Here is a 23,048-nt window from a genome sequence, read left to right as displayed (position 1 = left end):
TCGCTTGCCACTCACAGCTTTGCCTCCTCCCCATCGTTTTCTCCAGCTCTTGGTTTGCCTTTCTGGACCTCTTCACTGTTTTGCTTTTGCCTTTGTTCTGTTTTGGTTTACTTTGTTGGTTAAACTCAGTCTTCCCTCCCCACCATGGCTTTTGTTTTTTATCACAAGTTCATGTGGCTCAAATCCAGATTGCGGCAGGCGGAGAGGGAGCGGCAGCTGGCCCAGCAGGACAACCGCCTCTTCAAGCAGGAGTTTGGGGACAAGATCAACAGCCTGCAGCTGGAAGTGGAGGAGCTCTCCAGGCAGCGGTGAAGAAATCCTTTCCTCAGCTCTCTGGGCTGGGTTTGCTCTGGCAAGCAGAGAATGGCCAGAAGGGAGGCTTCCCGCGCTCTGCTTGGGCATCCCTTGGTGACCTCCCCGTGGAAAACCAGAGCTGCAGGATAGGGATCACCACAAGCTGTGTGGGACACTCAGGGGGTCCTTAGCCTGTGATGAGGTCATGGAATCCTAGAATTGTGTCAGGTGCAAAAGCCTTCTAAGGTCATTGGGTCTGACCATCAACCCAGCACCACTGTGGCCATCAAACCAGGGCCCCAGATGTCGTGGCACACATGTCTTGAGTATCTATAGAGTCATGGAATTGGATGGGCTGGGAAACCCTCTGAGATCATCCAGTCCAACCACTGACTCAACACCACCATGGCCATCAAACCATGGCCACAGGTGCCATGGCCACAGGTTTCTTGACCAGCTCCACAAGGACCAAGTCCCAGCTTCAGGTGGGGTGTCAGAAGAGTCTCCCTAGCTCTCGGGGAGGAGCTGCCCATCCATCCTGTCCTGATGGCATTAGGAAACAGTCAGGGCTGGTGGCTCTGGTGTCAGGGCTGGTCTTGTCACAGTTAAGGTGCTGAAGATGGAACAGGGCACTGAGCAGCAGCTCTGAGACAGGTGGATAACCAACTGGTTTTGAAGGACTTGCAGACATAGTCAGGAGGTTTATGCCCCACAAGATGCTGCTGCAACCAGATGGAGAAGAGATTTCCCACCCTGACACATGGTGACTTACTGCTTCTTACTGCAAGAGGCACTTTGCAGCTTCTGAGTTGGGGTTCAGCTGCTTTAGTGTAAGGAGAGGGTTAAATAGTTCCTCAGCTCATGGTGAGTATTTCAAACCCAGAGCCCTGACTCACAGTTCCACCTCCATCTTCTAGGAGCCACCTTGAACTGGAACTGAAGAGGGAAAGAGAGAGATGGTCCCAGAGTCACCAACACAGCCAGGAGACCAGAAGAAGCACAAAGAATTGGCTGAGACAGGTAATGAGACTCCTCTTGCCTTGGCTGTGAAGCCCAGGCTCAGGCAGTGAGGGTGGGGAGACACTGGCACAGGTTGCCCAGGCAGGTTGTGGATGTCCCCTCCCTGGAGGAGTTCAAGGCCAGGTTGGATGAGGCCTTGAGCAAGTTGGGCTGGTAGGAGGTGTCCCTGCCCATGGCAGGGGTTGGAACTGGCTGAGCTTGAAGGTCCCTTCCAACCCAAACCCTTCTGTGGATCTGTGATTAATTCCATTGTGTTAGCACATGTGTGAAGCAGCAGTTGGTCAGTTCTTTCCAAGGGCAGAACAGAAGCTTCTCCTCACTGCTGAGGGGTCTTGAGACCAGGTCCCTGCTCCCTGCATTCCAGAATGGGCCTCTCTTTTGTCCCAGGACTTGCAGGAGGTCCTTCATCCGCTGGCAGCTTGTGCTTGCAGGAGCTCTGCTGGGGTTGTGGAGCTCTCACAGCTGGTGCTGGATGTCCTGCCAGAGCTCCCCATGTAGGCTGGGGGCTGGGGTTTGACCCTGGTGCTGCAGCAGGCACACATGGCCTGGGCTGTCACCTGGGTTTGTTTCCTTTCCTGGCTGAGAGGATTGCTCCCCCTGATCAGGCTTTAAGAAGCCTTCTTGGCCCATTTAGCTGTGCAGCCTCTGCTGCTGAGATCAAAAAGGGGGAGTGTGGAGCTGCTTGTACCTTCTGCTGTCAGCAGGTCAGGGGACATGTTTGAGAGCCCATCCCCAAAGCAGGAAGACAACTTTTTGTTCACAGCAGAGGGAAATCAGGGAGAGCTGCTCTGGGGGTGGACTGGACAAGATGGCCTTCAAGGGTCCCTTCCAACCCAATGGATTCTGTGATGGGAGTTCAGAGCCAGGAGGGGCAGGCCCCATGCCCACCACCCCAGTGTGTAGTCTGCAGGGAGGCAGGGCTGGATGTGGAGGCTCCACAGGGTTCAGCTGATGGGTCACTGTTTCCTTTTGGCAGGATGGGAAGCTGAAAAGCCAGGAGGAGAACCCTAAACTGAAACAGCCCCTGAGAGAGGAGAACAGCATCCTGCCACACAAGTATGGGGGAAATCAGCTCTCATGGTTCTCCTGAGCCCTGCTTCCCCTTCTCTACCTTCTTTCCTGGTTGGAAGGTTGGACTAGAGCAATCTCTTGAAGAAAGATCTTCACCCTCGTGCCCTTTGAGGTCTCAGCTCCTTTTGGTAGCTCTGAGGAGGTTCTGCTGCTTGTCACCAGCATTTCTGTGTCTGAGAAGCTCTCTCTCTCTCTCCCATTTACCTTTTCCTCCATAAACTTGATACTTGCTCATTTTTCTTGCTCAGTGAATCTTCAAAACCCAAGGGCTGCAGAGACCTGGACCTTTGGTACTCATGTGAGGCACTGGAACAGGTTGCCCAGAGAGGCTGGGGATATCCCCTCCCTGGAGGTGTTCAAAGCCAGGTTGGATGAGGCCTTGAGCAACCTGGGCTGGGGGGAGGTGTCCCTGCCCATGGCAGGGGCTGGAACTGGATGGTCTTTAAGGTCCTTTCCAACCCAAACCATTCTGTGCATCTATGGATTCTATGTGCAAGGATCTCTTCAGGGAGGGAAAGGAGAAGGGTTGGTGGATCAGTGGCATTTGGAGGTAAAGAAGAGTGGATTTGGAGGAGAATGGAAGCTGAGAAAGAGAGCTTGGAGTAATTGCAGTCCAAGAAGATGGTTAGATGAAGACAGAGCTCAGGTTCCTCAGCTCAGGAAGGTTTCTGAGCTGAATGTCACAGAAGAGAGTTCTTGTTGAAGGGTTTGCTCAGTATTGGAAAGTTAAGCTGCAGATCTGAAAAGTGAAAAGGGGCTCTGGAAGCCAGAGGGGACAGCTCTGTGAGGAGGACTTTGCCCAGGGCTGATGGTGCCAGCCTGTGTGAAGTGCTCTGGATGTCAGCTCTGGCACAGCACAAAGTGAATCAGGAGAGTGTGGTGTTACAGCCAGCATCAGCTGGACTCAGATCTGCTTCAGCAGGCAGCAGAAACCTTCCAGCCCCGAGTTCAAGCAGGGGGAGCATCCAGCTGCTGATTTGCCTGGAAGGCCTCAAAATGCATCCCCACTGCTCAAGGACATTGTGAGGCATCAAACATTTTGCAGTAACAAAGCTGAAAGCTGGCTCTAACCTCTGCTTGTGCCATCTAGAGAAGAAAGGGCCACAGGCTGCACCAGGGGAGGTTGAGGTTGGACATTAGAAGGAACTTCTTCTCTCAAAGGGTTCTCAAAGCCTGGCACAGGCTGCCCAGGGAGGTGCTTGAGTCCCCATCCCTTGGAGGGCTTTGAAAGCTGCAGAGAGGTGGTGCTGAGGGCCATGGTTTAGCACCTTGGCAGAGTTAGAGAATGGTTGGATGCAGTGATCTGAAAGGTCTTCTCCAACCCAAGTGGTTCCATGAGAGAGGCTTCTCTGCTCTGCTGAAGTGTGCACACAGCAGCAGTCACACACTGCTTGCCAAGCTCCTGAGCACCTTTGTGCCTGCTGGCAGTGGGGGTTTGGTTGCACAAACCCAAAGCTGGATCACTTTAGGATTTTCAAGGCAAGGCTGAGGGGATCCCCAGGGCCCCAGGTGCTTTGCTGAGCCCCAGCTCCAGGTGACGATGTCCTTCTCTTGCAGGGCACCGAGCAGCACGCAGGAAGAGCAGGTGGGTGATTCTGTGTCTTGCATGGGGATGCTGAAGGACAAGGGTGCTGAGGGAGCTCCTGGCTGGCTGCAGCATCTTCCCTGCCCACACACCCTGCAGGTTGTCCTGTGGGTGGCCTTGGTGAGGGTTTGGCTGCCGAGCCCATAGTTCTCTTGTTGGGGACATTCTGCCCCAGGTGCCAGGCAGACCCCAGCTGCCAGAGGGATGCTGCTGCTCTGGGGTCCTGTCCAGGGGGAGTTTCTGCATCTGTCAGGTGAAAAGGTGCTGAGTTCCCACCTAGGTGCTGGGCCAGCAGCCTTGGTCTCAGCCTGGAGATGGAGCTGTGTGGTGCTTGGTTCCTGCAGCTGTGCTGTGCCTCCTTTCCTGCCTCATGCTGTGGCTGATGCAGCTGCAGCTCACCCTGCACAGCCAGCCTGGGGGGGTTACAAACCCCTGTGAGATCTTCCTCCCTCTTGTAAGATGCAGATCAGCCCCAGAGCTCTGACCCCGGTGCTCTGTCCAGGGTAAAGCAGAACATCTTGGGTTTCACTTGGGGTTTAGGAGCAGCTCTCAGGACCTGGAAGCGCTGAGGTCTGCCAGCTCTGCCGGGAGGAGAGCAGCCGAGGCAAGAGAAAGGTAACTGCGGGGGCTGGTGCGGTCACCTCTGCCCTCTGGTGGCCACTGGTGGTTGGCTTTGGGCGGACAGCTCTCCTGGTGAGCTGGGGCAAAGCAAACAGCCCTTTGCTGAGCTGACCTCATTAACCAGCTTGTTCCCCACTCTCCTCAGTGGTTTGGTTTCCCTTCCCCTCAGCAGCTTCTCCCTTTTCAGCCAAGTGTTTTTTCTTCTGGGGTTAATCAGAAGTGAGAGCAGGTTGGAGGAGATGCTCCTGGAGGTCCCTTCCAAGCTGCCATCCTGTGGTTCTGTTACCTTTGTTGCTTCTCCATGGCAGCCACCTTGCCTTTTTCTCTTGGCTTTTTTTGTGTGGCTGAGCCATTCCTGCTCCCCTCACAGCTGCACAGCCTGAGGGGTGCAGGGCCCTGAGCTCTGCACCCAGGTGAAGATGAACACTCACTGCCTGTGCTACAAATAGAGCTTGGGCAATGGGGAGCACAATGAGGTGACCTGGAAGGTTTTAAGGCCAGGCTGGATGTGGCTCTGAGCAACCTGCTGTAGTGTGAGGTGCCTCTGCCCATGGCAGGGGGGTTGGGACTAGAAGATCCTTTAGGTCCCTCCCAACCCTGTGATTCTGTGACCTGGCCAGGAAGCTGTGTGGAGAGGAGGTGCTGTGCCTGGCCAAGTGACCAGTGATGGGCACCTCTGACAGTCAGTTAAAGGTGGTTGGTTCATTTTTGGCAGCTCTTCCCTCTCTACCCTGCTTTGCTGCAAGCCTTCAGCTCCTCTGCTTTGACCTCAGGAGCTTTGCTATCAGCTGCCCCTAGTACAGGAGCAAACCTGGGGTCTCTTCCATGGGGACAAGAGGGGAGTCTGGGAGCATCTTTCTCAGGCCCAGCAGAGGATCTGGGTTCACTGCCTGGTAGTGAGATAAAACATCAGCCACAGATGACAGGGGTTAGAAGGGACCTCTGGAGACAGCCAGGCCAATCTCCCTGCTAGGGCAGATTCACCTGGAGAAGCTGACACAGGAGCACAGCCAGGTGGGGTTGGAATCTCTCCAGGGATGGAGACTCCACCACCTCTCTGGGCAGCCTGCTCCAGGGCTCCAGCACCCTCACATTACAGCAGTTCCTCCTCCTGTTCAGATGGAGCTTCTGATGGTCAGGTTTGTGCCTGTCACCCCTTGTGCTGTCCCTGGGCACCACTGAACAAAGCCTGGTGCCCTCCTCCTGCCACCCACCCTTGAAGTATTGATTCCTCCTCAGAGCCCAAATTGAGTCTCTCCTCACACGGGAGATGTTGCAGTCCCCTCAGCATCTCTGTAGCCCTCCGTGTTGCTCATGTCCTGAACTCCCCTGTTTGTCCTTTCCCTGCCTTCCAGAACATCTGCAAGAACTGTGGTGGCATCTTCTGCGAGTCCTGCTCAGGCAACGAGCTGCCCCTGCCCTCCAGCATCAACCCCGAGCGCGTCTGCGACGCCTGCCACAAGCAGCTCATCCAGCAGTACTCCAGCAGCCCCCTGTAGGGGACAGCTAGAGCAGAGGTGACAGAAACAACCTGTAGCTGATGGTGGCTCCTGGAGTTGCTCAGGGGCGAAGAGAAGACACTTGCCTGGGTTCTGTGGAGGTCTGGGGTGGGAAGCAGCTTCATGGTGTTGAGTCTCTTGTGGCTTCCTGGTACTAAAGCCCTTCTGCTCTCAGGATGTCCCACGGAGCAGCCTCGGGGCATGGTGAGAACAGAGAGCACCCCAGAGAGCTCTTGTGTGTCTGCCTGGGGGGACAGCCTTGGCCTCCAGTGTGTGCTCTCAGACCTGCTGCTGCTCTGGGCTCCCTGCCAGCAGGGCAGGAGCTGCCCCTGAAGTTCCATCTCCCCTTCCCCATGGCCTTGGACAATCCAGCCCAGCTGGGCTGTACCAGTGGTGGGTGAGGCCCATGGGCACCCTCTGGCTTCACTCCCTGGGCTCAGCTGTGCACAGCAGCATCCAATAGTCCAAGCTGTCCAAGTTCTCTGAGGGGCTGGGGTGGTTCTGAGGTGTGAGAACTGAGAACCTGCACTGACCTGACACACAAACACCTCGGGCATCTCAGCCCTTCCCCTTGGAGACCCTCACTGTGACTTGGTGGCAGCAGTGGCCAAAGCACAGGCTGCCACTTTGCTGTCAGTCTCTGGGTGGTAGCTGGCAGGGCTTGGATCCCCAAGTACCTCCATACCAAATCCTCCAGGTTCAGAGCCACCTCCATCCACCTCTCCCCCACGGGCACATGAAGAGGTCCTTGTAAGACAGCTGGCACCTCACCCTCACTTTGCTCTCACCTAGATGAGATGGGGATGGCCTTCACCTACAGGGGAGTGCTGGTGGCAGCAGTTTGCAGGGTCACAGTTGCAGCTGCATCAGTCTTTGTTGCTGTTTCCTCCAGGGGTTCCACATTGCTCCCAAAAGCTGTGGTGGCTTCCTCCTGGAGCACGTAGGGGCTCATAGTTTGGTCTGGGTTGTACTGGAAGCCACCTTCAGCCTCTAGGACCACAGGCTCTGTTGTAGTCCATAGAAGTGACCTATCTGTGACAGATGCACTGGGGTGGCAGATTCTCTTTGGGGTTAGGGGTTCAGCCCCTTAGGGGCCTTTTTCTCTTGCCTGGGCTGGCTGGAGCCATGCTGAAGTGTCAGGTACGTAGGGGGTGCTCACTGGAACCCCCAGCTCCCTCTAGGCCTTGGGCTATGCAGCCACCCAAGCTCTCCAGCTCCTGTTGCTGCCCCTCAGAGCCAGGCCCTGGCACAGGGGGCACCACTTGAAATAGTTTCACTTTCCTGCTTTTTTCCCCTCCTGGCAGTCCCCAGAAGCCTCCCCTCGGAGTGCCTCTAGGGCTGTGGTGTGGCAGGGGTGCCAGCAGTCCCCCACTCAGAATCTGGGGGTTGTTCAGTTCAGTGTGGAGGGTTTCATGCACAGCTGGGAGAGCTCTGTTCTGCATCCCACCCAGTGTGACTCATCCCCCAGGAGAGACCCCCAGTGATTCTCAACTGGAACCCAGCTTGGGTGACTTCAGTGCTGCTCAGCCCAGCACTCTGCAGCTCTCCAGTGACAGCTTTGTTGTCCCCTGTCCCAGCAGGAGCAGCTGCTGCCCCAAGTGAGGGCTGTGACTGTTGGCTGTGAGAAGCAGGACAGCTCTTGAGAAGGTACTCAAGTCCCAGCCCCGCCCACAGGCAGGGAGGTAGCTGAGGACCCCTCAGCAAACAGCTCTGGTGGGGGCTGTACCTGAGAGGTCACTGTGCTGCTGTCAGCTCCTGCCTGGTGTCCCAGCCTGCTGCTGCTGCAAACCTTCCCAGCACCTGGGCTCAGGTCCTGCCAGGCTGGGGGCCGGCTGAGGGGACTGGGGGGAAGCAGATTCCCTATGTTCACTTTGTTGCACACAACAATAAAAACTTGGTCATCTGTCTTTGCTGTCTCAAGTGGTCATTCCATCCCATCCCATCAGCTGTGTGCACCAAAAGCACTTCCAGCTGCTAACAGGGTGGTGGGCAGGTGCAGAGGGAGCAGTGTGGGAGGAGGGTTTGGTTATAGGAGCAGAGAAGTGTTCGTGTTGGAGAAGCCCTCAATGATCATCAAGTCCAACCTTCAGCCCAACACCAGCCTGGCCCCAAGAGCCATGGCCACAGGTTTCTTGAACCCCTCCAGCCATGGGGACTCCACCACCTCCCTGGGCAGCGCACTCCAATTCCTGACCACTCTTGCAGCAAAGACATTTTTCTTCCTCTCCAACCTAACCCTCCCCTGGCACAATTTCAGGCTGTTTCCTCTCCTATCACCTGAGCCCAGGGAGAAGAGACCAACACTCACCTGGCTCCAGCCTCCTTTCAGGGAGTTGCAGAGAGCAGTGAGGTCTCCCCTCAGCCTCCTCTTGTACAGACTGAACACCCCCACAGCCCTCAGCTGCTCCTCCCCAGCCCTGTTCTCCAGACCCTTCCCCAGCTCTGCTGCCCTTCTCTGGGCACGCTCCAGCACCTCAGTGTCCCAAGACTTTGCCATGCAGAGAGCCTGCTGAGGCCTGGGTGAGGCGCTGAGGCCGCTCCGTGCTGCTACCCGCCAGCAGCGGTGTGCTCAATGCTCTGTGCACCACCACGCTCCTGCAGGCCAGAGCAGCTCCATCCCACCACATCTGCTGCCCCTCCAGCTCTGCAAGAGGCTGCTGTAGAGGGTAAGTCACCAGCATTTATTGGAGGCTCTCCCAGTGCAAGCCCAGCGTGCAGCTGCTCCTGCAGCCTGCGCGGGGGCAGCCGTGCGCCGGCCCCACGGAATGTCTTCGCCTGGCCTGGAAGGAAGAGACACAAACCTCAGACTGCCAGCATGGAAGGGACCCCCAGGGCTCACCTGCTCTGACCTGAAATCACCACCTGGCTGCAGCTCTCTGCTTCCCTCCTCCTCAGGCCCCTCTGCTGCCCTCCAAAGTGCTGCCCCAACAGCAGCACGTGCAGGACTACAAGACCTGAGCCAACAGGTAGGACTCTGGTGGGGGGGCTGCCCTGCACACACAGGGCGTGGGGGCTGGGGGTTCAGTTTTGTTGTTCCTGCACCAAGGAGGCTGCAGGGGATGGAGGCTGCAGCTGGGTGCATGTTTTGGACCTGCCCCAAGAGCTTAGCCCTGGCCTGGCTCACACCCAGGGCTGCAGCTGTGGGGCGGTGGGGGTGGGCAGGATCCCAGGCAGCACTTTTAGAAGGGAGTTCCTGGAAGAACAAGCTGGCCAAGAGCTTCCTTAAAGGTCACACTGGAAACATGACAGCCTGGTGGCACTCAGCACAGGCTGAGCACCAGACATGCCTCTGCAGAGGGTACAGGGGTGACCACAGCAAGAACCACCTGCACAACATCCCTCTGTCCAGCTCCAGCCCCTGGAGGTGTCAGCAACACAGCCCTGTGCCCAGCCAGCAGACCCACCCCCCACCCTGGGGAAAGCATTCATGGACTGATGGAATGGGTTGGGTTGGGTTGGAAGACACCTTAAAGATCAGCCAGTTCCAAGCCCCTGCCCTGGGCAGGGACACCTCCCACCAGCCCAGGGTGCTCAAGGCCTACACCAGGGCACCCAACCCCATCACAGCAGGCAGAGTTCTAAAGGGAGAAGGAAACTGAAGCTCTCCTGCACACTCCAGCTGTGCCAAGGCAAGCTGCTGCCCCTCTACCACAGGACTTCCAGCCCATGGGAGCTGGATTTGCAGGCCAGAAGACCCAGGTAAGAGCCCCTTCAGCCACTCCCAGTCAGTCTTTAAGCTGGCTGGAATCTAGTGTCAGAAGCAGCAAGCCTGAGGCAGGTGCTGCTGAAGCTGGAGCAGAGAAAGCTGCACTCACCAAACTGAGCTGGGCTCCTGTCACTGGCAGCTTCCCTTTGCCTTTGGATGTTGGTTCAGGAACAGCTCCACAGCACTGCACTCTGGGGAGCAAGGACAGAGAGGGGGCCTGTGGTCAGTGACTGCTGAGGGGGTCACCTCCTTTGGTCACTGACACAAAACTCAGGCCACATGAGCTGAACTGGAAGCCTCCATCCCAGGTACCACTTTGGCACAGGGTGGCAGCAGCAGCTTGACAAGCTGGCCCCAGCCACCCAGGAGCTGAGGTTCAGAGTTTAGATTCATAGAATGGGTTGGGTTGGAAGGGACCTTAAAGATCAGCCAGTTCCAACCCCCTGCCATGGGCAGGGACACCTCCCACCAGCCCAGCTTGCTCAGGGCCTCATCCAACCTGGCCTTGAACAGCTCCAGAGAGGCAGCATCCACAGCCTCCCTGATTATGAGACCTCCCTCCTCTCTGCTTACCTAGCTGGGACCCCTCCTTAGCCATGGCTGCAGCTGCATCCTCATGGCTCTCAAAATGCACTTCTGCTTCTCCTGTGGCTTCTCCATGGGAGTTGTATTCCACCATGATCCTGGTGGGCTTCAGAGGGGCAAAGAACTGCAAAAGGAGGGAAATAAGAGAGTTGGGTGAGAAAGAGACCACAGGAGAGCCTGTCCAGGCAGGGGGTAGCAAAACACTGGGGTTTGGACTCAATGATCTCCAGAGGTCCCTTCCACCCCCTGCCTTCTATGGCCTCAATGACCTCAGAGGTCTTTTCAGCCAAACCAATTCCATGATTCTTATTTATGGAGGTGAGCAGATGGCTGCTGTGCCACAGGCCATGGACACCCCCAGGAGCCTGGGACCCTCAGCAAGCTCTGAGTTCCAAACACCTTCAGCTGGAAGCCACTGAGCTAAATGGCAAACCCGAGGTCATCTCAGCTGTCACCATTAGCCAAGGGCTTGTGCTGGTAGGGAGCAGTGAGTTCTGTTGATGGGTACTCACGTTTATGATGGCCTGGGCACTGGCTTGGGGGGGAAGCCCTCTCACGTGCACCAAGTGCAGCGGTGATGAGACACTGCCAGATTCCACAGCCTGCCTGGAGCTCTCTGCTCCTTCCCTGCCCAGCTCTGGGGAGGAAGAACACATCATTAGCACTCACAACCAACAGCTCCCTCAGGGGAAGCTGCAGCTAGCCAGGGCAGGAGGAAGGGGCCCCAAAGAGCAGGCAGAGCAGGGACTCACTGCTCCCTCTTTCAGCGTCTCCCGTGTGGCTCAGCCCCCTCTCCTCAAAGGCAGGCTCGGGCTCCCTCCGCTCCCTGTCGTAGGCCATGTGCCTCTGCATGCTGTCCTTCCTGCTCACATACACCTCGATGTACCTGCAGGGGAAAGGAGAAGCTGAGGTGGGAGATGATGAGGGGAGACTCCAGCTGGAGGTGAGGAAGAAACTCTTGGCAGTGAGGGTGGGGAAGACCCTGAAGCTGGGCTATGGACGCCTCCTCCCTGGAGGTGTTCAAGGCCAGGCTGTTTCAGGTGGTCAGAAGCAAGCTGCAGGTCACACAGGCTGCTTCACAGCAGGTTCTCCTAGCCTGATGGACCTCCAGGAAGCACTTACCTGCTCCCCATATATTCCCTGTGCCTGAGCAGGGCTTTCGCTGCCATGTCAGGAGCTGCAAACTGCACAAAAGCTTCTCCTGTTTTCCTTTCTCCCCGGTAAATGAAAACTACGTCAGTTATGGTTAGACCTACAGAGGAGAGGGGAGCAGAAAGAAGGCATTTGAGTTGTCAGGAACCTGTGTCTCAGCTCAGAGACATCTTTTCCCTTGCTCTTTTGGAGTTTGATGAGTTAATTGGGCAGTTATACAGCTCTGAAACAACTCCTCCTGCTGGCCTAGCTCCCTGCTTTGTTTAACACTTTGTTTGCTTTCATTTTCACAGGAGGCCTCATTGCCAAGAATCAACCAGCATGAGGCTGCAACTATGGAAATAAGAGAATCCAGCTCCTAGACATGAAGGAGGGCCAGAGCACAAATCATTTTGACATCTTCTCTTATTAGGGCGATTCCCCCTCCACCCCCCATCTCTGGGCACCACTTGCTCAGCTGAACTGGAGCAGTCAGCTTCCACAGGCATGAACAAGCCAGTCACAGAATCACAGCATGATAGGGCTTGGAAGGGGCCCCTAGAAATCAGCCAGTCCAACCCCCAGTCATTAACAGCAAAACTGCTGCTAAGGGGTTCATGTGAGTGGAGAACTGTGAACAGCCACTCAGCATTCACTGTGCTCTACCTTCAGGCATTTTCCCCCTCTGTTTACTTTGCCAAATGACAAACTGGTAGCAACCCAAATGCAGATAGCAGGATCCAGATCCCTTCCCCTTGGTGCCCAAAGACAACAGGGTCCAGGTCCCTTCCCCTTGGTCCCCAAAGACAACAGGGTCCAGATCCCTTCCCCTTGGTGCCCAAAGACAACAGGGTCCAGATCCCTTCCCCTTGGTGCCCAAAGACAACAGGGTCCAGATCCCTTCCCCTTGGTGCCCAAAGACAACAGGGTCCAGATCCCTTCCCCTTGGTGCCCAAAGACAACAGGGTCCAGATCCCTTCCCCTTGGTGCCCAAAGACAACAGGGTCCAGATCCCTTCCCCTTGGTGCCCAAAGACAACAGGGTCCAGATCCCTTCCCCTTGGTGCCCAAAGACAACAGGATCCAGGTCCCTTCCCCTTGGTCCCCAAAGACAAGATCCAGATCCCTTCCCCTTGGTCCCCCAAGAAGAGTGCTGCAAGTCCTGACCCTAGGTTCAACCTGCAGAACTCCAAGGTGCCAGAGCAGCTTGCAGCCAAAAGCTGGCTCCGACAGCTTCAGCTGCTCCCAGCTTCCTTACGCTGCTGGAAGGTGTTCAAGGCTGCTCCTCTTGCTCAGGGAAGCAGCCACCTCTCCAAGCATCAGCTTGGAGAAGCAAACATCTCACAGCTGAAGAGCACAAACCAGGCTGAGTTACCCGAGAAGAAATCTGCTATGTCCTCCTCCGTGGAGCTGAAGGGAAGGCCTCTGAGCAGCACAACTCCATCGTTCATGGCTTGGGACTCGTCGCGCAGGCTCTGCAGCAAGCCCTCCACGTCGCTGTCGTGGACCTCAAAGACTGCAAGGGAGCACAGAGCAGCCCTTCCCTCACAGCCCTCTGCAGCTGGCACTCTGCAGGCACCCTTCTAAAGCAGGATTTGCTGTGTTTCTTCCCCCAGCCCATACTCCTTGGCTCCTGCCTCACTGCACAAGGCCCATCCCAGAGTGGCTCAGGTTGGAAGGGACCTCAGAGATGATCTGCTCCAACCCCCCCACAACAGGCAGGGACACCTCTCAACTACACTCAGCTGCTCAAGGCCTCATCCAACCTGGCCTTGAACACCCCCAGGGAGGGGGCAGCCACAACCTCCCTGGGCAGCCTGTTCCAGTGTCTCACCACCCTTGTACTGAAGAACTTCTTCCTAAGGTCCAGTCTGACCCTGCTCTCCCTCAGCTTCCAACTGTTCCTCCTCATCCTGCTGCTGAACACCCTGGAGAAAATTCCCTTTCCAGTCTTCCTGCAGGATCCCTTCAGCTATTGGAAGGCAGCTCTAAGGTGCCCCTAGTCTTCTGCAGGATGAACAAGCCCAGCACCCTCAGCCTGCCCCCACAGCCCTTGGATCACCCTTGTGGCCTCCTCTGGACTCGCTCCAACAGCTCTTTGGTTTAGTTGCCTGCTCTGCTCCACATCTGCCCCAACCCCACCAGCCTGCTGCAGTGTTCAAGCAGCTCACAGAATGCCAGACTGGAAGAGCTCCTGAGGCTCATCTGGTCCAACCTTCCCAGGAGACGGTGGTGCTGGTATGGAGCTGGCCCAGCAGCCTGTCAAGCTGAGGCTCATCTTCCCATCCTTATTTACTCCCTGAGGAGGCTGCTCCAAGGGGAGCCCTGCTGTGCCACTCACCTTTCACATAGCGTGGGCCCATGTACCTGAGGTGCTTCTGCAGGGCTCTCTGGACGTCCTCCTTGGACTCCATCTCGATCAAGGCGTCCCCCCTGCGCCTCCCATCCCTGTTTAAGAGGAAGTGGATCCCGTTCTCACCGTTTCGAATTCTACAGCCTAGAAACCAAGGAACACAGGACACAGGCACTGCACCACACCTGGGGCTCCACTGCTCACAGCACAACTGAACACCCTGCCCCCAGCTGCTCCCCCTCAGCAGGGCAGAATGCTGCCTTCACACCCCGAACGCACAACGCTCGGCGCAGGCGAGCAACTGGTTTGGTTTCCAGTCACTGTCACAGCTGCACAGCTGGCTGACTGGAGACCAGGGACAGTTCCTTTGCTGCAACAGTGGTCAGGGGGTGGAACAGGGAGCTGGTGGAGGCCCCATCCCTAGAGGTGCTCAAGAAACCTGTGGCCATGGCACTTGGGGGTGTGGTAGTTGAGGCCCCATCCCTGGAGATATTGAAGGTGAGGCTGGACGAGGCTCTGAGCAATCTGATCTAGTAGAGGATGTCCCTGCTGAGTGCAAGGGGTTGGACCAGAGCTTTGGAGGTCCCTTCCAACCCAAACCATTCCCTGATTGCATGGTTTAGTGGCCATGGTGGTTGCTGGTTGGACTGGATGATTTAAGAAGGACACTGAGACACTTGAAGGTGTCCAGAGAAGGGCAACGAGGCTGGGGAGAGGTCTGGAGCACAGCCCTGTGAGGAGAGGCTGAGGGAGCTGGGGTTGATGAGCCTGGAGGAGGCTCAGGGGAGACCTTCTTGCTGTCTACAACTACCTCAAGGGAGGTTGTAGCCAGGTGGCGGTTGGCAACCAGCACCAGAACAAGAGGACACAGTCTCAAGCTGTGCCAGGGGAGGTTCAGGCTGGATGTGAGGAGAAAGTTCTTCCCAGAGAGAGTTGTTAGCCATGGGAATGTGCTGCCCAGGGAGGTGGTGGAGTCCCCATCCCTGGAGGTGTTCAAGAGGGGACTGGATGTGGCACTTGGAGCCATGGTTTAGTTGTCAGGAGGTGTTGGGTGACAGCTTGGACTTGATGATCTCTGAGGTCTTTTCCAACCTTATTGATTCTACGATTCTATGATCTTAGAGGCCTTGTCCAACTGAAACAACTCTGACAGAGTCTCATGTTGTTGCTAAACTTAATTGTGTCTGAGCTCCCTGAAAGCAAGAGCAAGTACTACAGGCTCACTCTCTATGGCTATAATCTGCCTGCTCTACATTCCTCTCCCCGAGGGCTTCAAAGTGATTTAATTTAAATGACCAAACCATTATAACAACAGGATCTGATCTCTGGTCTGCTCTGGAAGGATGAATCCTAACACTGAAGTATGGAGACAAGGTCTACACAGGCTTTAATCAGGAGCACAAAGCAACACTGAAGTTTAAACTACTAAGTAAAAACCTCTCCAGTCTGTTTGAATCAGGGGAAAGCTGGGGGGAGAGGCAACCATAGACCCATGGAACTGTTTGGGGTGGAAAAGACCTCTAAGATCACTGAGTTGAACCTTCAACCCAACGCCACCATGGCCCCAGTGCCATTACTTGAACACCTCCAGGGATAGGGACTCCACCACCTCCCTGGGCAGCCTGTGCCAGTGCTTGAATAACGGTCTTTAAAAGAACAGAATGGTCCTTAAAGGCATATAAGGGTCTTGAAAGGAGCCACTTCCAAGTGGAATGCCTTTACTATGGCAAGGTGGGCTGAGAAGGGACAAACTTACATAAACAGACAATGTCACAGGGATGAGTTTCTATGTTTGATTCCCATGTGCAAATCGTGAGTGGGTTTGCAGCAACATTAAAAACGCCTCTTTGGGTCTTTGTTAACTGTTAATTACTGGGGACAGTAACAGCACACTGAACGGCTACAGAGGAAAGTGAACTCCCATACCGTCAAAAAAGGTGAGCACGTCTTCCTCGGTGCAGGAGAAGGGGAATCCCTGTGCCCTGACGAGAAAGACATTGTCACTGTCTTCCTTGGCTGCCCGCGGCTCCTGCTCCGGGAGGTGACCTTCCTGGGACGACGCATCTGTGACCTGCCACCAGAAAGGAGCAACAAGAAAGAAACCCCAATGAAGAGGCGGCAGCCTGCCGCTTCCCGCCGCGGTACCCAGCGAGGTCCCGCTCTGCAGGCAGGCGCACGGGAACCGGGCCCGGCGCCGCACGCCGAGGGAGCGGGCAGGGCGGAGCGAGGGCCGGTGCGCATGCCGCGGGCGGCAGCCGCCTTCCCGCTGCTGGGGGACGGCCGGCCGCGGGGCTCCGCCGTCCCGGGGCTGGCCCTGCCCGCCGCCCCCTTCACACTCGTCCCCCGGCGGCAGCGCAGGGGCGGCGGGGGCCGGCCGGGCTGCGGCGCGGGCTGCGGCCGCGCTCCCCGCGGCTCGGCGCGGCCGGGGTCCGGTCCCAGGGGTCCCGTCCCAGGGGTCCCGTCCCAGCGCCCCCGCAGCACCGCGCGGCCATCTTGGGCCCCTACCTGGCTGTATCTGCGGAGGGCAGCGCAGAGCGGGGCGGGAGCCCGCGGCGGCGCCCCGAGGGCCGAAGAGGCGGCGGCGGCGGCGGCGCTGGGGAGGCGGCGGGCGGGCGGCGGGCGCGGGCAGGGCGGCGGCGGCGGCCGGCGGCACAGCACAAGGGCGGCCAGGCCGCGGCGTGCGGCGGCGACCGCGGCCATGGGCGAGGGGCGGGGGCGCGGCGGCTCCGCCTCCCCTTCCCAGGAGGCGCCGGCGGGAAGCGCCGCCCGCGCGCCCCGAGCCGCTTCCTGGGGGCCCGCGGCGCCCTTCGGCGGCGAGCGGGGCGGCCGCGGGCCGAGCAGCCGCGGTGCGCCCAGCAGCCGCGGTGTGCCCAGCAGCCGGCATCCTGGCCTGCAGCGGCGGCGGTGTGCCCAGCAGGAGCGCGGCAGGCATCCTGCCCCTGCACTGCGCGCTGCTGAGGCCGCGCCTCGAATGCTGGGTTCAGTTCGGGGCCCCGCGCTCCAAGAAGGACATTTGAAGGGCTGGAGAGTGTCCAGAGAAGGGCAACCAAGCTGATGAAGGGTCTGGAGAGGAGTGGCAGAGGGATCCGGGGTTGTTTGGTCTGGAGAAGAGGAGGCTGAGGGCAGACCTCAATGCTCTCTGCAGCCCCCTGAGCAGCCTGGTATTGATCACCCAAAAAGCAAGTGACAGGACAAGAGGAGGTGGCCTCAAGCTGCACCAAGGGAGGTTTAGGTTGGACATGTGGAGCCGTGTCTTCCCCCAAAGGGCTGCCAGGCCCTGGAAGAGGCTGCCCAGGGCAGCAGTGGAGCCCTCATCCCGGGAGGCACTGAAAAGCCGTGGAGATGCGGTGCTGAGGGACGTGGTTCAGTGGTGGCCTGGCAGTGCTGGGTTAACGGTTGGACTGGATGATGGCAAAGGTCTCCTCTAACCCAAAGGACTCTATCATGCTACTCACCCGTTTGCTCAGGCCACAGCTGCTGTCTCCCAGCTCGGAGAGCTGCAGATGTGACAGGAGGAGGGGCAACGATTCGGCCAGCGAGGGGGACCGCGGCGGGGTGGTCTCCAGGACTGCCGAGCAGAGCAGGGGACCTTCGAGCTCTGCCAGAAACGGGTTGTAAATGAACAGATGTTTGTTAGCTGACACAGTTGAGCAGGGAAGTTCAGGGATTCATGGTAAGTTCTTGCTGCTCCATGCTCATTTGCAGTTACTGTCACCATTGACCTATATATATATCTTGTTGGGGTTTTTTTTAACCAAACAAAAGAACCCCAGGGCAGATTTGCAGTGTAAAGATGTAATTCAGATTTAATCACAGCCTCATACACCCCCTTCCCTGGCGACTTTTCATCAGGGAGATCATTTTCTCCCCCTCACTGCCATCCTAGCTGAACAGTCTGACATTAGCAGCAGTGCTGGCTGAACCTGTTTGTGAGGAACACTCCTCTCAGGTGATCTGGAGAAAGAGTCCTGCTCTTACTGCTGCACCCAAGAGGGGTAAGGGGAAAGAGCCAGCACTAGCTTCTAAGTGCACACATGGGGAAGGTAGGTCATGCCTACCCTTTCCCTGAGGAAGACTGCTCAGGATGAAACAAAATGAGCAGGAGGATAAAAAGCAAGGGGAAAAATAGACCCAAAGTGACAATGGAGGAAGCCAAGGGGGTGTGGAGGCTCAGATCCAAACTATTGAGGAAGGTGTCTGAGTGGTTGTTCTCAAACCAGGCTTGGCATGTGGACCCCAGTGTCAGGATGATGGTGACCTGAAGGGATCCTGCAGGAAGGCTGCAGAGGGGTTTTTCATAAGGGTGTCTAGAGACAGGACAAGGGGGAATGGTTTGAAGCTGAGGGAAAGCAGGGTCAGACTGGATCTGAGGCTGGTGAGAGTCTGGAATGGGTTGCCCAGAATGGTTGTGGACACCCTGTCCCTAGAGGCATTTAAGTCAGGTTGGATGAGGCCTTGGGAGACCAAGTCTGGTTGAGAGGTGTCCCTGCCTGTGGTGGGAGGGTTGGAGTAGATGATCTCTGAGGCCCCTTCCAGCCTGAGCCATTCTGTGATTCTGTGACAGGGATCCTGTAGTTCTTGCTGTGAGATTGCCAAGTGAGAGTTGCAGTCTCAAGCTGTTGCAAGCTGCCACCCAAAGTGCAGCCTTGGGCCTTTCAGCAGAAGCCCTTCAGCTTGCCGTTTGCAATCCTGCCAACCACGAAGTTCTCAGAAGCCTTGGATGTTTCTTATCGCTGTTTAGAAAGCACTAACAAGCTGTTTTCTGTCATCTTTTGCTTTTATGAACTATTTCTTGCCACAAACTTTCAGCTGACAGATGGCTACCTTGATCCCAGCCCAGTCCCTTGGCAACAGTGCTCTCAGCTCTCTGCAGTTTTCAAGGCAAATCACACATTACCCAGAGTTTCAAAGGAATGTTGACCTCGGTGCTGGAGTGGCTCACATTCCAGCTTTTCACAGTCCTCATGTCAGGTTTCTCTTCAAAACCTTCTTTGAACAAGCAAGCAAAGTTTGCAGGAGGACAAAAATAACTGCAGGAATTCATCTTGACCACTTATCTTTATCTGGATTAGCCTGGTGGCTTTAAGTGAGTGAGCAGATCCCTGAATCCTCTGGACCGAGGGATTGCTGTGTGCATTCCTCTCCTGTGAGCCCAGCAGGGTGCATGGAAGAGTCTTGGTGAGAGATACACAATTTCCACCCATTTCCCCCTCGGGGTTTTGTTTTTGCTTTCCAAGTGTAGTAGAACGTCCCACTGCTGTTTGTCCTGCAGCTCGCCAGCCTGTGTGGCTTACCTTTAGAGGGCACCACTCTGTTGGACATCTGGCTTCTCAGTTTCCCAGGAATCTCAGAGTCCATGAGAGGGATCAAAGCTTCTGCACCTATGATCAGGGGGGGAACAAAAGAAGTCATCCTAGGAGAAATGATCTTGCACTGAAGGCAACCAAGGCCTGGCTGAATTTACTGCTCTTTCTACAGAGCTGCTGAGTTGTGCTCTCCCAGCTCCACAATTAGGGTGGGCTCTGGGGCCCACTAATACCCTCATAGTTCCTGTAATTTCCTCCTGTGTGGCATTTTTTGTTGGCAATAATTACAAGTACATACCCCAGGCTCCAGCTGATACCAGGCTGGATGTTAGGAAGAAGTTCTTCATAGTAAGAGAGGTTGGCCTTTGGGATGTGCTGCCCAGGGAGGTGGTGGAGTCACCATCCCTGGAGGTGTTCAAGAGGGGACTGGATGTGGCACTTGGTGCCATGGTTTAGTAGAGACTTGGCTTAGGAAGAGTCTTGATGGGGTGCTTGGTGCCATGGTTTAGTTAGTTAGATAGTGTTGGATGATAGGTTGGACTTCATGATTTCAAAGGTCTCTTCCAACCTAGTCAATTCAATTCTATTCTATTCTATTCTATTCTATTCTATTCTATTCTATTCTATTCTATTCTATTCTATTCTATTCTATTCTATTCTATTCTATTCTATTCTATTTCCCATTCCATTCCATTCTATTCTAGTCCATTCCATTCCATTCTAATTCCTATTCTATTCTATTCTAATTCCTGCTTGGATGCTTCACTTGCTCACAACCCAAATCCCTTAATGCACAAACAACTATCCAGTTAAATTGATGGATGCTGTTGGTTCAATCTAGCATGTGAGGTCTTGTTGTGATAGGATGAGAGGGAATGGATTGAAGCTTGAGGAGGGGAGATTGAAACTGGAGATTAGGAAGAAATTCTTGCCAGTGAGGGTGCTGAGACACTGGCACAGGTTGCCCAGGGAGGCTGTGGATGTCCCCTCCCTGGAGGTGTTCAGGGCCAGGCTGGATGAGGCCTTGAGCAAGCTGGGCTGGTGGGAGGTGTCCCTACCCATGGCAGGGGGTTGGAACTGGATGATCTTGAAGGTCCCTTCCAACCCACCTCATTCTCTGACTCTATGAGAGTGTTTGCAGAGCATGGTGTTTACACACTGTATTATTTACATCTCCAAGCAAGCTGTTGTTTCCTATTTGCTGTCTCCCTGATAAGACACATCAGAAGTTTTTTGCTGTTCATTTCTGAGCGATCTCACAGCTGGAGAGTTCTGCCTTTACCCAGCCCTGCCGCAACAAAAGAGCTGGAAAGTTCAGAGCTGAAGCACTCTGTCAGCTGGAGGGCCCTTTCAGAGCCGTTCTTTGAGCTCTCCAGTGTCGTGGCTAAGCCAAAGTGACAGCGGTGAGGCCGCTGCTGCACTCACTCTGCCTTCCCCGGAGCAAGGCTTGGGCTCTTACGTAAGACTGCAGCACGCTGCCGGCCCCTCGGATCGGGCAGGCTCCGGAGCCAGCGCTCCGTGTGACCCTCGGCCATCCCAAAGAGCCCGACGTGAATGGGAGACATCAAATGCACGCGTTGCGTAACCACTTCTCCTCACAGCCAGCCTGGCCAAGTGTTTCCTGCTGGCTGCTGCGGGAACAGACTCTTAATTTTAACTTGCCACTAAAATAAACGCCGGCGGTGGGTAGAAGGAAGCGTATGGGTGGCAGCAGAGGAGGGAGGTTATTCGTGGTCCCGACGTGAGTGTGCCGAAAGAGACGAGCAGTGGTGTAGACAGAGCTTGATTTACGTAGCCAGCTCAAGCTGACAGCCTTAAAAGGTGCCCTGAGACCCATTTCATGCCTGTGTTTGGGGTTTTTTTGCTAATAGCAGCCAAAAGGAAAGTTGCCAACGTCGTGAAATGCTTTTTAATGACACCTTTGCTGCCCGCTACGAGGCTTGGTTTTCAAAGTGGCCTACAGTCATCCTAATTTACTGACCTGGCATTCTGACTTGGTGTGAAGGACAGAGCCAGGAAAGGAGGAACTGCAGTGCCAGCAGTTAGAGAGGTGAGGGAAGCAGGTGGCTGTCAGGGTGGCCACGCAGGGCAGGGTTCCTGCCCCTCCTTCTGCGCCGTGCAGGAAGGAAACGCTGCGAGGGGCTGCAGGGGGTCTCCATCTGCTGAGCTTGCCTGATGAATCTGAAAGCCACCAGGTTTTCATCTGGCCTACCTGCAGCACTGTGACTGCTGTGGGGTCACCAGGGCAAGGGGCAGAATCCCCTTGAGGCAGGAGGCAATCTCTGGGGGTTGTGCTGCCTGTGCTGTCCCCTCGCCAAAGCCCAGCTGGCTTCTTGCCGACCTAAACAGAGGCAGACTGTCACAAGAAGTTGCAACCTGGGGTTGTAATTTTCTGCCCCTTGGATGTGGCTAACTCTGCAGTGGAGCATGTGCTCCCTGTTTGCTGTGAATGTGTTTTGGTTTGAAGTGTTCTGGATGCTGTTGCTTATGTTTTAGGGGAAGCAAGGATAGAAGCTGACCGAGGCAAACCGCTAGATTAAGGGCATTGTTCCTGGGTCGGGATCAGGAGGTAGGGGCTCCCAGAGCACACTCCCCAGACCCCAAAAGCACAGCCTGCAGCTGTCAGCTGGGCTGTTGGACATCCGTACTGCACAGCAGAGCCTTGGTGTGTGCATTCTAGGAGAGGCCTCTTGCCTGGGGAAGAGCACACTGTGTGATCTTTGTTGCCAGCAAAGATGTGACAGTGAAATTTCCTGCTGGAATGACTCTGCTGTGCATTGGATTTCCACAGACAGGGGGACAGGCAGCTTTTAACTGTGCTCACACAGGGAGGTGATTCAGGACAGGCCTGCCACAGGTTTCTAAGCACGCCCAAGGGCTGGTTAAGAACATCTGGATGATGTTGTTTGGGTTTTGTTTTTTTCACCTCAGCAGTTTGCAGACTGTGGGAGGTGTCCCTGCCCACAGCAGTGGGGTTGGAACTAAGTGATGTTGAAGGTCCCTCCCAACCCAACCCATTCTGTGAAATGCCAGGTAAAAAAATCTCTCTGTGCTTTTTATGTCTGTGATGGTTTTCTGTGGGTTGGGTACCTGAACCTGCAGAATGAGGCCAGCCTGCCCAAGGAAGCCTGGGTGGCATCACTTAGGAAACACAAGGATGTTCTTAGTCCCTGATGTGACATGCTAAAGCAAAGTGAACTCCCTTCCACCTCTGCCCTGCAGGCATGCTCCACAGGGGGCTGTTTGGGTAAGGGAGGGAGGAACAGCAGCAGGCAGCACTGTCACTCAGGCGCTTTTCATGGTTCCCTGTGACTTTCGATAGGCAACTGCAGGGATTTCACAGCCAGAACTACCTTTAGGTAGTTCTGTCACAGGTGTTTATGTCAGGAAGAAGTTATTCCCTGTGAGGGTGGTGAGAGCCTGGCACAGGCTGCCCAGGGAGGTGGTGGAAGCCTCCTGCCTGGAGGTGTTTGCAGCCAGGCTGGAGGTGGCTGTGAGCAACCTGCTGCAGTGTGAGGTGTCCCTGGCCATGGCAGGGGGCTTGGAGCTGGCTGAGCCTTGAGGCCCCTTCCAACCCTGACAGTTCTATGCGATATCAGTGCCCAGAAATACTGAGGCCTGGCGTGGTGCAGAGGTTTACCTGAGGAGAGAGGCTGAACCCTGCGCCCTGTCCCCTTGGGGTCCCCCGGGGCTGAGGGCAGGGCCTGCAGGCAGCCCCCTGCTGCCCCTGGGGCAGAGGGCAGTGCGGAGGGCGCGGAGCAGGGCGCCCGGGGGGCGATTCCTGGGGCATGGAAGCGGCCGTCGGGAGGGACAGGGAAGGCTGCTTGCGAGGGAAGCCCGAGGGGAAAGGACCCGGGAGGGCTTTGAGGGGGGACAGG

General features: G+C 56.1%; 4 protein-coding genes across 4 annotated transcripts in view; 3 read left to right on the top strand and 1 right to left on the bottom strand.

Moving 5' to 3' along the window:
* The first annotated feature begins 77 nt into the window (after positions 1 to 77).
* LOC128898462 (trichohyalin-like) lies at positions 78 to 2,590 on the top strand. The gene is made up of 3 exons (XM_054172488.1): positions 78 to 308; positions 1,212 to 1,314; positions 2,291 to 2,590. Exons 1-3 carry the CDS (start codon positions 145 to 147, stop codon positions 2,402 to 2,404), a joined length of 381 nt encoding a protein of 126 aa, XP_054028463.1. The 5' UTR covers positions 78 to 144; the 3' UTR covers positions 2,405 to 2,590.
* A 1,305-nt stretch (positions 2,591 to 3,895) lies between these two features.
* LOC128898463 (RUN and FYVE domain-containing protein 2-like) lies at positions 3,896 to 7,552 on the top strand. The gene is made up of 3 exons (XM_054172489.1): positions 3,896 to 3,970; positions 4,511 to 4,585; positions 5,947 to 7,552. Exons 1-3 carry the CDS (start codon positions 3,926 to 3,928, stop codon positions 6,088 to 6,090), a joined length of 264 nt encoding a protein of 87 aa, XP_054028464.1. The 5' UTR covers positions 3,896 to 3,925; the 3' UTR covers positions 6,091 to 7,552.
* A 2,326-nt stretch (positions 7,553 to 9,878) lies between these two features.
* GRSF1 (G-rich RNA sequence binding factor 1) lies at positions 9,879 to 16,570 on the bottom strand. Its single transcript, XM_054172664.1, has 9 exons — positions 16,370 to 16,570; positions 15,791 to 15,935; positions 13,853 to 14,008; positions 12,887 to 13,027; positions 11,504 to 11,633; positions 11,134 to 11,267; positions 10,894 to 11,018; positions 10,370 to 10,505; positions 9,879 to 9,987 (listed from the first exon to the last, which is right to left on the bottom strand). The coding sequence occupies exons 1-9, from the start codon at positions 16,562 to 16,564 to the stop codon at positions 9,926 to 9,928; spliced, it is 1,224 nt and encodes a 407-aa protein (XP_054028639.1). The 5' UTR covers positions 16,565 to 16,570; the 3' UTR covers positions 9,879 to 9,925.
* An 846-nt stretch (positions 16,571 to 17,416) lies between these two features.
* Positions 17,417 to 23,048, top strand: part of MOB1B (MOB kinase activator 1B) — a 34,403-nt gene continuing 28,771 nt past the window's right edge. Inside the window, exon 1 of the mRNA XM_054172694.1 lies at positions 17,417 to 17,537. The gene's annotated coding sequence lies outside the window, so the exon portion shown is untranslated. The remainder of the gene's footprint in view (positions 17,538 to 23,048) is intronic.

The sequence above is a fragment of the Dryobates pubescens genome, chromosome 24 (assembly GCF_014839835.1).
Source record: "Dryobates pubescens isolate bDryPub1 chromosome 24, bDryPub1.pri, whole genome shotgun sequence".
Taxonomy (NCBI): Eukaryota; Metazoa; Chordata; class Aves; order Piciformes; family Picidae; genus Dryobates; species Dryobates pubescens.
The sequence above is the reverse complement of the archived record's forward strand: the minus strand, read 5'-3'. Positions and strand labels throughout refer to the sequence as shown.